At 27.2% G+C, this 14915-nt stretch overlaps 1 protein-coding gene across 1 annotated transcript in view; it reads right to left on the minus strand.

Moving 5' to 3' along the window:
* Positions 1-14915, minus strand: part of LOC113382731 — a 78889-nt gene that overhangs the window by 19487 nt on the left and 44487 nt on the right. The window contains exons 2-4 of the mRNA XM_026620960.1: positions 12426-12621; positions 11027-11214; positions 10847-10942 (exon numbers count right to left, since the gene is read on the minus strand). Of these exons, the coding sequence (XP_026476745.1) occupies positions 10847-10942; positions 11027-11214; positions 12426-12591 (450 nt within the window). The 5' untranslated portion in view covers positions 12592-12621. The remainder of the gene's footprint in view (positions 1-10846; positions 10943-11026; positions 11215-12425; positions 12622-14915) is intronic.

Raw genomic sequence — 14915 nt, forward strand, 5'->3', positions numbered from 1 at the left:
TTAAAAACTTCAAATATTTATCAAATATTTTTTTCTAATTAGCTTAATGAAAAATTTATTATAAAATAGTTTCATTTTAAAACAATTATATTATTTAAAAATTTATTATTAAAATTTTTATTATAGGTCATCGCCTTTTCAACGTATTTTAAATCGCATCTAGTCCAAAAAGACAATAGGATCCCAGTTAATCTTTTGAAAGGTATACATTATTATTATTTCATTTTTAGGTCACTGAAAAATTATTATTAATAACAAATTGTTTTCCCTACAAAATACTTTATTATTTCTATTCTTTCATTCTATTAATGTTATTGAGTTATTGTCACAACACAAAAATAATTCAAAGAATTCCCAGACAATTTAAAACTATGCTTGCGGACCACATTAATACTTTAAAACACAATATAGACTTTATAATATTTTTAATTACTTCTAAATCATTCAGCTGCGTGCATTTGTTATTGATATAAGTACATGTGCACCGGAGATTTTGGAAAATATTTGTAATAAAGTTAATATAATATGATTCTGATTGGCTGCCATGCGTTTGAATTATTGTGTATTTTAATGAACCGAAGCTGATTAAAAACTATATATATATATCCGGATAATTTTAATATTTTTTATAATTAGCTTAATGAAAAATTTATTATAAAATAATTTCATTTTAAAACAATTATACTATTTAAAAAAAAATATTACTTAAATTTTTATTATAGGTCATCGTTCTCTCAATGAATTCAAAATTGCATAATTACCAAAAAGACAATGGCACCCGGTTAATCTATTGCACGGTGTAAAAGACAAATTGTGGATCTTATTATTTCTATTACTTTATTTTTTATACTACTGAAAAATTATTACTAATAACCAACTGTTTTCACTACAAAGTATCTTATTTCTATTCTTTCATTCTATTAATGTCATTGAGTTATTGTCACAACACAAAAATAATTCAAAAATTCCCAGACAATTTAAAACTATGCTTGCGGACCACATTAATACTTTAAAACACAACATAGCCTTTTCTAACCCGACTGCACTACATTTCAAACAAAATTTATTTAAACGAATTATTTAAATTATAGAGGGATCTTTTTTGACTATTTATAACAATAGGACAATAAATAAGCGTAATGAACTTAACACGCTGTGCGACTCAAATCTCTTTTATTTAGATAAAATTTCCAAATTTCCCACAAAACAATAAAAATATCGTGCAAGGGATTCGCAATTTTTTTAAAAAATCTTTTCCCCACTATGACTTCAACCAGTTTACGAATAACACATATATTGCACGCAATCTATCTGTAATTTTTTGAAATATTGTTTAATTACAAGTGTAGTGATTACAATGAATATTGTAGTGCATTACCATATCCTGATACCATGGATCATTAAAATTTTCTAATTTAATTTGTAAGTACTTATTACTCTTTATATTTTTTTCTTTTCATTCCAATTCAATTGGACTGAATAAAGGCTAGGATTATAGCCGAAACGTATGAATGTAGAATAAATTTTTGAAAAAAAAAAATGTTTTATATTAATGTTTGCTTCAAGAATGCTTATCTTGTAATTAGAGAAATTTGTAAAAATAATATGAGTCTGGAATAAAATATTTATTAACTAATCAAACAACCGTGTTTACGGTTGTTATGCCAAAATTATGTAAACCATATTTACTTCCACAATTTGTTCAAAATATGTTTGAGGAAATATTTTGAATAAATATTACAAACACAATACAAAATCCTATGAATATTTTTTGCACAAAAGGTTAAGTAATAACTTTTGGTAAAAACAACAGAATATAAAGAGATATGCATTTGCATTATAATTAACACTTGTACTCATATTGTGTACCTATAATGTGCCTCTAATGAATAAATCAAAATTTAAGATTTTAGTTCAGCTAATATGTTTATAAAAAATGAATTAAATTTTCTGAGTAATCGCCTCTTTTTCAAATAAATTACTTATTTAATTTTTCATTATATCTATTCAAATAAACTACTTTCTTTAATTTTTCTTTAATATTTATTTGTACTTCTCGGGAATATGATAAGTTTCTTAAATTTTAATTTTAGTTTATGTAAAATTTTGTTTTTGGTTTGAGTATTTTTTAATTTCAACAATCCCTCGGTTCGGTTCAGAAAAATGAACTATATGTTAAAGTTAGAAGCGATAGAGTTAAATATATTAAAAATGGAAAAAAAAATATTAATGTCCAAAATGTAAATATAGTTGTTTGGCCTGTTTATACCATGTTTGCAACACATTAAATATTTTTTTCACACCAAATTTTAACAAATTTTCCCAATTTCTTATTATCATGCCAAGCCTCAATTCGCTATCACAAAAATTACGTTATCAATATAAAAAATACTAATTAGATTTTGATAATTCTATTACTTACAATCGGTACAAGTGCACTGGATAATACGCACGAGTTTTGCGAAAACTTTAATTAGATAAATGGACCATATTTATAAATTATCAGTGTGTAAATAATGTGTTGATATTTTCAGTAGATGATAAACTAATATGAGAAAAGTCTTAAAAACATATTAAAAATTCATTGCATAAATTAAATTATTATTTTGTTTAGTAGGAGGCACATGATTGAAAACGCAAATCTTTAAAGAAACAATTATGGTTAGAAGATTGTAAAAATAGAATATTTAAAGCCAAAGTTAAACACTTTATGTGCTAATAATATAAATACACACGAATCAATACAAATATATGCAGTATATTATTTTTGGGAAGTTAACTAAAAACACATAAAAAACGTCTTTCTTAATAGAACGGGAATGATAAAATGTTTAATAACAGCATTGTTATAAAAAGCTACATGCATTTATCTATACAAGTTAAAATTGTCATTTCAATAATTTTGGACGTCGAATTGACTTTTTTCTAACTTATTTTACCAAAAAAGGGAAAAATTTCTTACTTTTTTGAAAAGCAATAACTGCATTTGTGATAAAACTTTTCCTTAACAAGGCTTTCAGAAAACAACCAAATAGGTATATTTAAATTTTATATAAATATTTTATTAGAATTTCGCTTATAGGGATGATATAGTTTCAATTTAATGTAGAAAGGCCGGAGAAGAGCTATTTTTATTTGGAAACAAAATTGGATCTATATTATCAAGAGAAGACAGGTATAACTACTGCTCAATATCAGGATGTCCGTGGTGGGTCTCTAATCAATAACTTTCTGGTTGCCAAAACTCTTACCCCTAAACTATAGAGAAGCCCCATATAATCAAAATTAATTACTAATTAAGTAAAATTAGTAAACCTCCCCCACACAACTATGTAATATTTCGTGATATTTTTTTTGTCAAGCCCCCCTCCCACTTTAAGGCTCTCATGATTAATTTGAGACCTTTAAGTTAACATTTAAGACTTTTCACCAAACTATAAACTATGATGGACGCCCCCTAAAAATCTTAAAACCGATATAAATAGTTTAAAAATGAACAGTAATACATTTTTAATTAAATATGTAATATAACATATTCGTTCAGTTATAAATGGTTATTTCCTCTTTCAATTTTGGCAACGATGCTGTACTCAAGCTTCATACAATACCAAATCTATAATTTGGCACTCTGTTAATAAAGAACAGAAAAAAATAGATTTAATCATTGTAGAAAAAACACTGAACAATGGTGTGCGCATTATATAACGCCTTTGCAAAATAACAATATGAGAATTACCGTAATGATGACGATGGATTTATATATATATATATATATATATATATATATATATATATATAATATAGTGTTTGTACCTGACCTTCTAGTACTCCAAAAAGTATTTGTACTTAGACTATTTGGTAAGCAAAGTGCAAAAAATGCCGGAACTAATTGCTACTTTGACTAATTTCGTTTAACCGTATTAATTATAACTATCCGACGGTCGTGAGCAGTATAATTTGAAATATTAATACGAACATTAATCTTTTCTTTTATATTCAGAACATTGCCTACAGTATATTGTAAAAGCATCAGATAAGATGATTATAACTAGTGGTGCATGGAAACGTGCCTTAAGGCAAATTGCTGAAACTTTCCGTACCAGAAATAAAAATTTAGAAAGAAAGAATCAATTTTTTTTAGAACTCTGAAGAAAAATTGATTTTTGAGATTTGCAAAATTCAAATTGGTTGATCCGTTCTCGAAATCGTCGGCGAAAAATTGTATCCGTACATACATACACATACACACACACATACACACACACAAACATACATCCATTTTTTTCAGGGTATTTCAAAATGTTCAGAACCCTTTGAAACGTAAAGAAAAATAAAAAAAAATCAATTTAGATTTTTTTGCTTATCCTAACTAAGGGAAGTTAAAAAGAAGAAAATGATTAAAACCTCTATCAACTGGTTATATACTATCTAAATACTAGTTTTTAGGCGCCTATTATTTATTTAATTTGAATTATATTTAATAATAATATTTGAAAGTAGAGGGCAAAAGATGTATAACAAGCCATCACCTTAATTCTTACGATGTCTATATCAGAAGATAAACGGCAATGTTTGGAAATCTATAGCAAAAGAATTTTCAATTTTTCAATCAAGATGCCAGATCAAGGTTACATACACTGTTATTTTTGAGAAAAAGGTACATATGAAGTTATTGCATTGGTTGAATAATGTAGCTTCTATTTCGTCAAATTCCTTTAAAATTAAAAATGAGACATTGAACTGTTTGCCTCCGAGACCATTTCAAATTTTTGAAAAACAGCAAAAAAAAATGTATTTATACAATGGTGAATTAGTTGGAAGTTTTACTGAGTCAGATCGTTGTTTGTTTGGTTTTCACAATATAATTGCTCAAAGTCAAATTGGACCTTTGTGCCCCACCCTACCCTAGTAAAAGAAAATTATGTCCTCATATCATTTACGAAAATAAATTATTACTATCATAATAAATTAAAATGTGATTTATAATATTTATGTCTGATGAACATATCATCTAGATCAAAATTTCATGAATTCAAATGCAATCAGATGTCAACTGATTGATTCATAAGAGAATTTCTAGCAGCTGTTTGATTTACAGATTATAATTATTGCTTTTGTTCCTTTGGTCTTGTATACGAATATATTGAATATTTTTAACTTTATAACAAGCTTACTAATTCGTGAACACATAGTTATTATTCAATGAGCAACATGACCACAAACACAATTGCTATGCTAATGTATAATACATAATATAAGGAGATGAGAATTTTGACTTTAGTTCAGTTTTAATAGATGAAACAATTCAAATTTTGGAATATATATACATTAGGCATTAGGGTGGTCCTTAACATGGATATATTCGAATTTCCTTGCTCCCAGGAACCCAAATGCTTCCAAATTGATAAAAAAATAATTCTCTGAAAGTTTTGGCTCTTAATGTTAACTTTAAAATAATCTGCATTCCGACCAAAGTTTCTTGTTTTTTCTCCCTAGGTAAACACTTATTTAATAAAATATATTAAATTTTTGTTACAATTTTTTTATTTATGATCAAAATAATAATGTTATTCTCATAATTTTGATTCAATTGTCGCTTAGTTATAAAACAAAAGAAATTTTACCCATGTTGGGACTCTCCAGGTCCAGAAGAAAATTCACAAAAATGAATAAAAAAGAACAAAATGGTAATGGGAAAAATTAACAAGAAAATGAAAGCGAATCATTAATTTTGTGATGCTCTCATATCATGGACCTGTCTATGGGCGAACTACTATTTATTATTTAGACATATATTATTATATATGTATTTATATTTAGACATATATTTAAGAGCAAATGTACAACGAATGATAATTATTGATGCAAAATTGTGATATCACACTTCATCACACTATGAAAAATTTCTTATAGTAAATAATAAACTCTTTAATGATCTAAGCATATAACAATTATGAAAACAAAAACCCACATAAAAATTAAATTGCAAGCTGATGAAATAGCTTAAGATGATGTCAACATATCCTGATGAGTGAAATTCGCGTTTATTTTAGCAAATAAATTTTTTACCGTAAAAGTCGACCTACGATCCCACCACAATATGCTTAGACATTTTTTTATTATAAATATATGAACTCTTTTCTTTAGATACTCATTGCAAAAGTTTCCATAGAGTGATGAATAAAAAAAATCGTTTGCAAAAAGTGTTGTACAATAACCTTTTGCGCTTGATACGCAGTATGATCTTTGAGCTCCGTTACTACTCGTAGACCGTTTCATATAAAATGTGTTAGAGGAACACAATTAATAGAAATTAAAGAGATTAAAAAATTATTTATAACAAAATACAAAGAACATGCATATAATATTTCTATTCAATTAACGAATCGATACCTATTTCTAATTTGCACTCCGAAAGGTATTTTGGGAATAATGCATCTTATGACAAATAAAAATATCTATTGCAATCCAATTTTGTTCCTCAGTTTGCTCTTTTTTAATTTACTTGTATTTTTTGTCGTGAACGTGATCAAGAGACTCATACTTGCAACCACATCGTTATAAAATCCTTCTATATGCACACCCTGATATCAAGCAGTAGTGATATCAGTTTTCAATACGGTACCACATATGTTTCCAATTGAAAATATACCATTTAGGGGCATTGCTGCAATAGCACGATTGCAGAAGACAAACATTAGGTTGTCTTCTAATAAACTTCATAGAATAAAATATAAATCTCAATTAATAAAGACAATCTAGACTAATATACCTAAAGGTATATTAAAGCATCGTTCACAACAGCTTATAAAATCATCAATTGTGATTGCTTTTCAAATTAACTTATGTTCATGTTGTATTATTATCACCTTATATTAAATACTATAATTGATAACAAATTCAGAAATTATAATGATTAGAATCGAAACATTTCAATTTCAATTTTTATCAATTATTCAATTAAAAATATATCAATAGAGGCAAAGTTCTTTCGGTACATTACTAATTAAAAAAAATTGATGACCTACATAAAACGTAATTTTTAACAAATATTTAAAAATCAGTAGAATTTTAGATTAATTTTTGTAACTTATTTTAGAAATCTAAGTATCTTAACCCTTTCCACTCAAATGCTGCCGCTCCGGCTACAAAATACATACAAGTTTTGCAATGCGCGAGTGTAAAAGGTTAGAGTTAATTCATTAAAGATCTGCGAATCTTAGTATATAAATCAAAATTGATTTAAATGTTTATCGAAAAGTGTTTCAATATAAAAACATTCCTAAAATGTCTTTCAGTACGTTGTTAACTAGAAAAATAACTGAGTTGATCAAACTCCTCATACAATTTTAAATGACAAATTTAAAAACAAAAGTAAAGATATTTAAAAAAAAGGAAAACTATAATTTAGTTTGAAGAAATGATTGGGATTATTAAAACAAAAATTTAAAGTTAAATTAGTTTTCTATAAATACTAGAAATGAAGCAACTGCATATATTTATGTATGAATACTCAATACTAAATTTGTTTTGATTATTAAAAATTGAAAATAATTAATAATACCTAAATGTCTGAATAAAAATCTGAAGAAATACTATGTAACAATTATTATCATCAAACACGAAGTGCAATTTCCAAAATTGTAACCCACATTTAGCTTATTTTAAATGTCGATAACTAGATAAAAAATATCTCTAAAACTAATATATAGCAATTATTAACACAAAGTACAATTTTCAAAATTCAATAAATGTCAATAATTAGATCAAGTTATAAAAATATGATTAAAATAATATAATATAAATTATGTGATATATGATTATAATATTTATAAGTTATGTGATATTAAAATAACAACGATTCTATTATTTATGTTGTCATATAAAAATAGCAATCCTTAATATTTAAACAAAAACCTTGAAAAATCACGAGCTCATCTCATTAAGATGTCTTCATTAATTTAATTACATTGACGTATAGTTCCTTAATAACTGCCATTTAATTCAGACATAGATACAAATGTCGTATGTGATTATGTCGTTAAAAACGCATGTTTATTCCCATTGTAGGTACATATCTTGACAATCGAACTCTATATTGTAATTTTATTGACATGAATTCAACTTTTTTATCTGTTAATTTGATTGTATTTGTATTTTTGTATTTTTAAACGATTAGTGACATAGACGTTGAAAAAACAAGAAAAAACTCGGAACAAGTGGAATAAGCAATGATATAATGTTAAAAACAAATCACCTAAAAATATAATAGTTATATATGATTAAACGTCTTCTAATTTACAACAAATAAACTTTCATGCATTCAAATCTTAGATAAACTTACTAATAAATGATAGAAAATAATTAGTACTATTGATCTACATTTTCTTCTATTGAATGAATCATGTGTTACGATACAATATTAATGCAATTATTAATGATTGATACATAATAAAAACACAGTTTTTAATTTAAATGACTATGGCGATTACCATCAACGTTTGATTAATAAATAAGATAATATTTATGAATACAAGCAGAAAAAAGAAGGATTAACGGTTAATCTTTATTAAACCAGATGCGAGTATGAAACAGAATTAATCATCTATCATATATTAAAAAAACATCAAATCAGACTTGTGTGAAAAGATAGGAACACAATATTTTCTTTAATGATTACTCAAATTATATCTACTGAAACAACTCTATTTTTGTTTTTAAATTTCCGTATTTCAAAAATTATACAAAAATAATTCTACCCATTCCAATTCACATAAAAAAATGGTTCACATCCAATTCCAATTGGAATCTATAGAATAGTTTTGAAATTTCTTGTAAATGTTCTTGAAAACAAATATATGAAAGACATTATTAAATTTAAAGAAAACAAAGATATTCATCTCAATGTTAAGATTAAGTGGCTGAAACAGTTTTTTTCCACAAAATTTCACAAATCCAAAAAATCCTGTAGAAAAAATTAAGAGAACCCTAACTTTAACCCTATTTTTAATATGTGTGGGGAATGTCTCATTTACTTATTAGAATTAAACAATCCTTTAAGCTCTGCATTTAAAAGGTCGATGCCACGGGAAAAAATGCAACTTGCAAAGAACCTGAAGCAGCATCCAAAATCTTTTAGTTTATCTTTTATTTTTTACTTTTGGGCATTCATTGCAAACTCGTTTACGTTGCAACGAAGATTCATAAATCGTATCTTCAGGGTGATTTATATACTAATCGTAAGAAATATGAAGGAACATTTATGAATCCGAATAATCTACAGTTTTATTCTTATTTGATTTTTGAGTTGAATACTGTAGGTACGAATAATGGATACTGCATTTAATATAATTATTTTTTTAATTACATGTAATAACAGGACTAAATTATTTAATTTAATTTATTTTGTCTATTATATTGTCAGTACATCGGATCTCATTTATCAAAACTTGAAAATCTCATTTATTGTCCGCATCTCAACTAAGTTGATAAATGTTGATTATATAACATATTTTTTAAATTATGTTTACAAAAAAAGTGTTAAAAAATAACATTAACAAATAACAATAATAAGTAAAGGATAAAGAAATTAAAATCAAGAGTTAATGTCATATTTTAAGAAATCATTGGCACTTTTTAATTTTCTTTGCCATTGAAACTTTTGAATATTTATAATGCGAATTTTTTTTCCAAACTTTTGTCATTAGATATATTATATTATTATATACGTGTTTTTCTCTTTGTGTATAAAATATTGTACGTTATATACTACTTGAGTGAATATAATTAAAGTTACAGAAATAAAAGTGGTGCTGCATAGTACCCAGGCAAATTTATATAAACAAGTTTTTTCAACGAATGACTTGATAATTTGACTATTTGAGCTACATGATAACTATTTACAATGAGTGAATATAATTAAAGTTACAGCAATAAAAGTGGTGATGCATACTACCCAGGCAAATTTATACAAACAAGTTTTTCAACGAATGACTTGATAATTTGACTATTTGAGCTACATGAGAACTATTTATAATGAGTGCACCCAGTACGTTTACTTAATTATTTATGTCCCTTTTAATTTAAAAATCTTTTCGCTAAGATTTATGAATGAATTTAAAAATGAATCCCTATTCCAATTGTACTGTTTTGAATAATACATATGAATAATAAAGAAACTCAAACTAACGCAATTAAAAATTAAATTGATTTGAGTGCTTTCAAAGTAAGTTTATTTGTTATATCGATAACCTCATCCTAATTAATTTCTAAATTTGCTCAAAAGTAAAATATCGTATATATAATTTTAACATATGTTCACACCAGCTGTACAAATAATCTATTTAGGTTTAGTTTACTTCATTGCAGCAATAAAATAATTTTACAACACAAGATCTTTAATTAGTTTTGAGAAAATATTTTCATTACATCATCGACCAGTAAACATCATTACGTAAACACAATCCGCATTCAAATTCAATCGTTTCAATTATGAACCAATAAAATTTGATATAGCCTAATAAGCAATAATAATTTTATCTGTGCCTTCAGAAAATTTTAGTTAGTGCTCAGTATAACTATTGAACATAAAAATAACGACTGCAGCACAGGTACCTGAACATGTATGAAAACTTTCTTGCCTTATATCACTTATACCTTCCCCTGAATATCGAATTTATTTAAACAATACATTTAAATACAAATGTGTTTTGAAAATACTATTTAATACACCTTAAATCGTTATATTCATAAACTGAACTTTGAAATTATCAAGTTTTCAAACACTTCTAGTAAAAGAAAGGTTTTATGGTGAATATGATATCGAGAAAACTAAATTTCAACTCACCTCTGCCCAAAAACAAACAATGAGACTTGAACCGGACATCAGGAGCGGATAAAAAGCTGATAATAATGTCTTTGTCCATCCAGGTGATGAATCCTCCTGAAGAGCGAAATCATATGAAATATTGAAATAATTATAAAATATAAACAATTCATTGAATCAATTATTTATCTTGTTACTTACAGGTGTTGTAAAATACGCCCCGCGTATTAAACTGGCAAGAAAAACAACGAAATACAAAAGTTTCTGTGTAGTAACTTTACAAGCTCGAAGAATTGAAGGTGCCTTCATTTTGTGATATTCAGATACCACACAAACAAGCAGTTGAATCATGCTTATGAGGGCCACAAAGAAAAATACTCCACTGATACCTGGAAATATGAAAATAAATTATAATAAAATTAAAATGTACCAACTTATGTGTTTCATGTATGATTATGATTATTTCCTTATCTATGATTATGATACAGCTTTTAAGACCAATTACACAACTATGTGGCACCAATTTTCATTCAATCGGACACTAACAAAATATATAAAGTTAATACTTATTGATATACCGTAAAATAGACCAATGTTACATAGCTGTATTTAGGGCTAGTATGGATTTAACAAGAAGCTTGCATATAAGTGAAATTGCAGGTTGCTTTAACTAAAACTAGCTCTTTATTTGATTTTTTTTTAAATGATTGCATATATGCCTATATAAAATACTTTCTTGTTTACTATTAATATACAGTGACTCACAAAATTGATCAAATGTTTGAAATATTATCAACAAATTGTCCTAATTCTATGTTTTTGTCAATACGAATTTGCAGCTTTATCAGAAAACTTTGTTTATTCTTTATTTAAGGGGGTCTTCCTATGTGATGGGTTGAAAAAAATAGATTTTTTTTCATAAATTGCTCCCTTAACATGTCTAGAATACGGTAGTAAAGCGATTTTAGAAAATTCGAAGTCGTTGTAAAGATACAGCAGGTAAAAGAAAGAGCGGTTCGGAGCGCTGAGTTGGCAGTTGAAACTTTTAAACGCGTTTTTCTCAAAACTGTGTTTTTCAAACTTTCCTCCATTGTATCTCAGAAACGGCTGGACCGAATTACTTGAAACTTCGATTTTTTTATAGCAAAAAACAAAAAAAAAACGCCTAATTTGCAATTTTTAATTCAAATGTCTATCAAAAATCCAATTTTTTTTATATTCATTTGATTATAGGTCATTCCGTGCTTTTAAGCCTACAAATTAAAACGCCGTTTTTTTTTTCAGATAAGCCGATCAGCCGGAATCGTGGAGGAAGTGGGAGCTCTTTTTTTCGAGGCGGGGGTGTTCAGAGCGCTGTAACTCTAGTTTGACTGAATATTTTTAGCTGAAATTTTATATTTATACTGTCCAAATATGTGTTAATAAATGATAAAAAACTTGAAGCCCTAAATATTTACTGGTCGTGGAAAAAAAAAATCCTAAAATATCCGTAAAAAACAGGCCGTCACATAGGAAGACCCCCTTAAAATCCTTAAACTCTTTTCTATCTGTACTTCCATCCCACAAAGAACAATTATTTATTATCTATTATCTATATTACCTGCATGGTAAGGCAGGTTGGGTCCGGCGCACTCGTCGCCAGAGTATCTGATCTCGCACAAGCAGGTGCCATTGTGACATTCACCTCTACCCGAGCAAAAGTCACCGCCGACGCCACTGTCCTCCGCGCATCCCATACCCAACAGTTCTCGTATTGGACGCAGCATAGCTACCCGACTAAACGGTTCGGCGTGAACCTGAAATAATAGACAATTATGAAAAATTGATTGATAAACTCATTAATAGTAAACGATAATTAAATCGATTAACAGTCTTTGGTGCATACATGCACTTCGTTTCACCTGAGTAGAATTGGGATCTATACCGATACTAATTGTTATTGCGCTTGGGTGGAGTGACTAGGGCGGATGCTGAGCACGCCATTATGGAGTGCAAAAATTGGAAAAGGGTAGGCAAGAACTATGGAGGGTCATAGTAAGGTAAAAAATTCCCCTCCCAACCAATGTTATAACATTATTGACAAAAAATGATATATTGTGCGCTATATAATTATATACAATCAAATTAAATAAATTGTAAATATAACTTATAAAATGTATTTGACTAATGTACGTGTATACATAAAAAACATCCTTTAGTAATAATTTAGGGGCCAATTGTGCGGTAACATAGGCGATAGCATAGCGATGTTATGCCAACGCTATCTTATTCTCCTTCCTTGATACTAAAACTGTGAAAATGGTATCTATTTGCATCACAAAAATGCAGTTGTAACATTCTTTCTAGACCTGATGGTGCAGCAAATTGATAGCATTTTCACAGTTTTTAGTACCAAGAAAGAAGAGTAAAAAAGTAGTGTTGCCATAACAAGACTATGTTACAACAGAATTGCCTCTTCAATAATTTGTTTATAATAGGGAAAATACTGACAAAATGGTATACATGGTAAAAATGACACAGTATCTAAAAATTGGCTAGTTTTAGTAATGTGTTCACGAATTTAACATTAAGAAATCCATAGTCACAATCTTGTCAGATGTTGTACGTCATTGTTACAGTTTTGTTGAAGTAAGCAGTTCAAACGTGTTCAAAAGTATATTTTGAAGGTGCTTTTGCTGGGTTTTTTTTAATGACAAGTAAATTTCTTCAATAGTGCTATAATTTTTGTTTCTTTAACCACTAAATGAAAGATTAATTTGCAATAAATGGCGCATTTTACTTTTTTCCAAAAACTGTTTAATTAGTCATTGTCAACATTTAATTTGAAACTGATCACTTTATTGGCAATTGATAAATTCAACTATCTATCACGTAAAACACACAATACTAATTATAGAAGCCAAAACTTGTGTTTGAGAAATTATTCAGTTAGTTAATTAAAATAAGCAAGCTAATTGTATAACAATTAGTGTATACAAAAACCTTTTAAACTGCATTAGTATAAAGTCAAATTAGAAGACAAATGGGTCTTTATACACAATAATGAAGAGCTAACTATTATCACACTTTACTAATGAATATACAATTGATCATTATGAGTCACAATTTGTGACGCAAATATCGGGATTTTGCAGAATCTTTCTTTGTGCAATTTTATATGATTTCAATTCATTCAATCAATTTCAAAATTTATTGAGGTATGTTTTAGATATTTTTTTATTCGAATTCTAATAAACAGATTTATCACATAGATTGTTCAAGCAGTTTAATGTCAAGCAGTAGTGACATCGGTTTTCAGTAGATAGCAATATGATTTCAAGTTAAAAAGCACTAAACCGGCATTGCTGCATAAATAAAAAATCATTATCACTATTACAATAATTGTAATAATAAAAAATATCACATAGAATGGAACAATAAGAGCTAGTAGGACTTCTTAAGTATGATTGGACTAATAAAAATAATGTCAAAAAATATTGAACATAAACAGATTAAATCACCCTGCCATATGTGGTTTATATCAACCACATTACATGGAAATTCAAAAAGATTCAGTGATTACACACAATGAGTATACATTATTGGAATTTTCCAATAAATCAACTGAATAAAAATTGGCTCATTAAAACACATTACCGTCCATAGATATTTAGAAAAGTAGATGTTAACCTAAAATGTGGGAAATCGGCATATTATCATTATAGACATTCCAATCTGTGCATAATTTACCAGAGAAGAACGGCATGTTATCAGCACGTGTATATGGAAATGATAAGAAACATTTGAACAGTGTTATTATTGTAATAATATAACGATAAGAAGATAATAATCTTAACATATGCACAAAGAACCTAATTTTGTTTTAATCACCAAATAAACGTTTTATATTACAGAAAATAAATACAAGCAAATAAACGAAAAACTCAAGATTTCGATGATTGTAAAGTACGTCTCAAATGAGAGATGTTAACAAAAATGTACTTCATAAAAAATGCAAATACCTATAAGGTACAATTTGATTGTATAAAAAATAAAAAATATTTTACACAAATAGTATATTCTTACCCAGTGCTAAAAAATTAATTAGTGG

The sequence above is a fragment of the Ctenocephalides felis genome, unplaced genomic scaffold, assembly GCF_003426905.1.
Source record: "Ctenocephalides felis isolate EL2017-DRISC unplaced genomic scaffold, ASM342690v1 CF-g0.4_SCAFFOLD_03570, whole genome shotgun sequence".
In the NCBI taxonomy this organism is placed as follows: domain Eukaryota; kingdom Metazoa; phylum Arthropoda; class Insecta; order Siphonaptera; family Pulicidae; genus Ctenocephalides; species Ctenocephalides felis.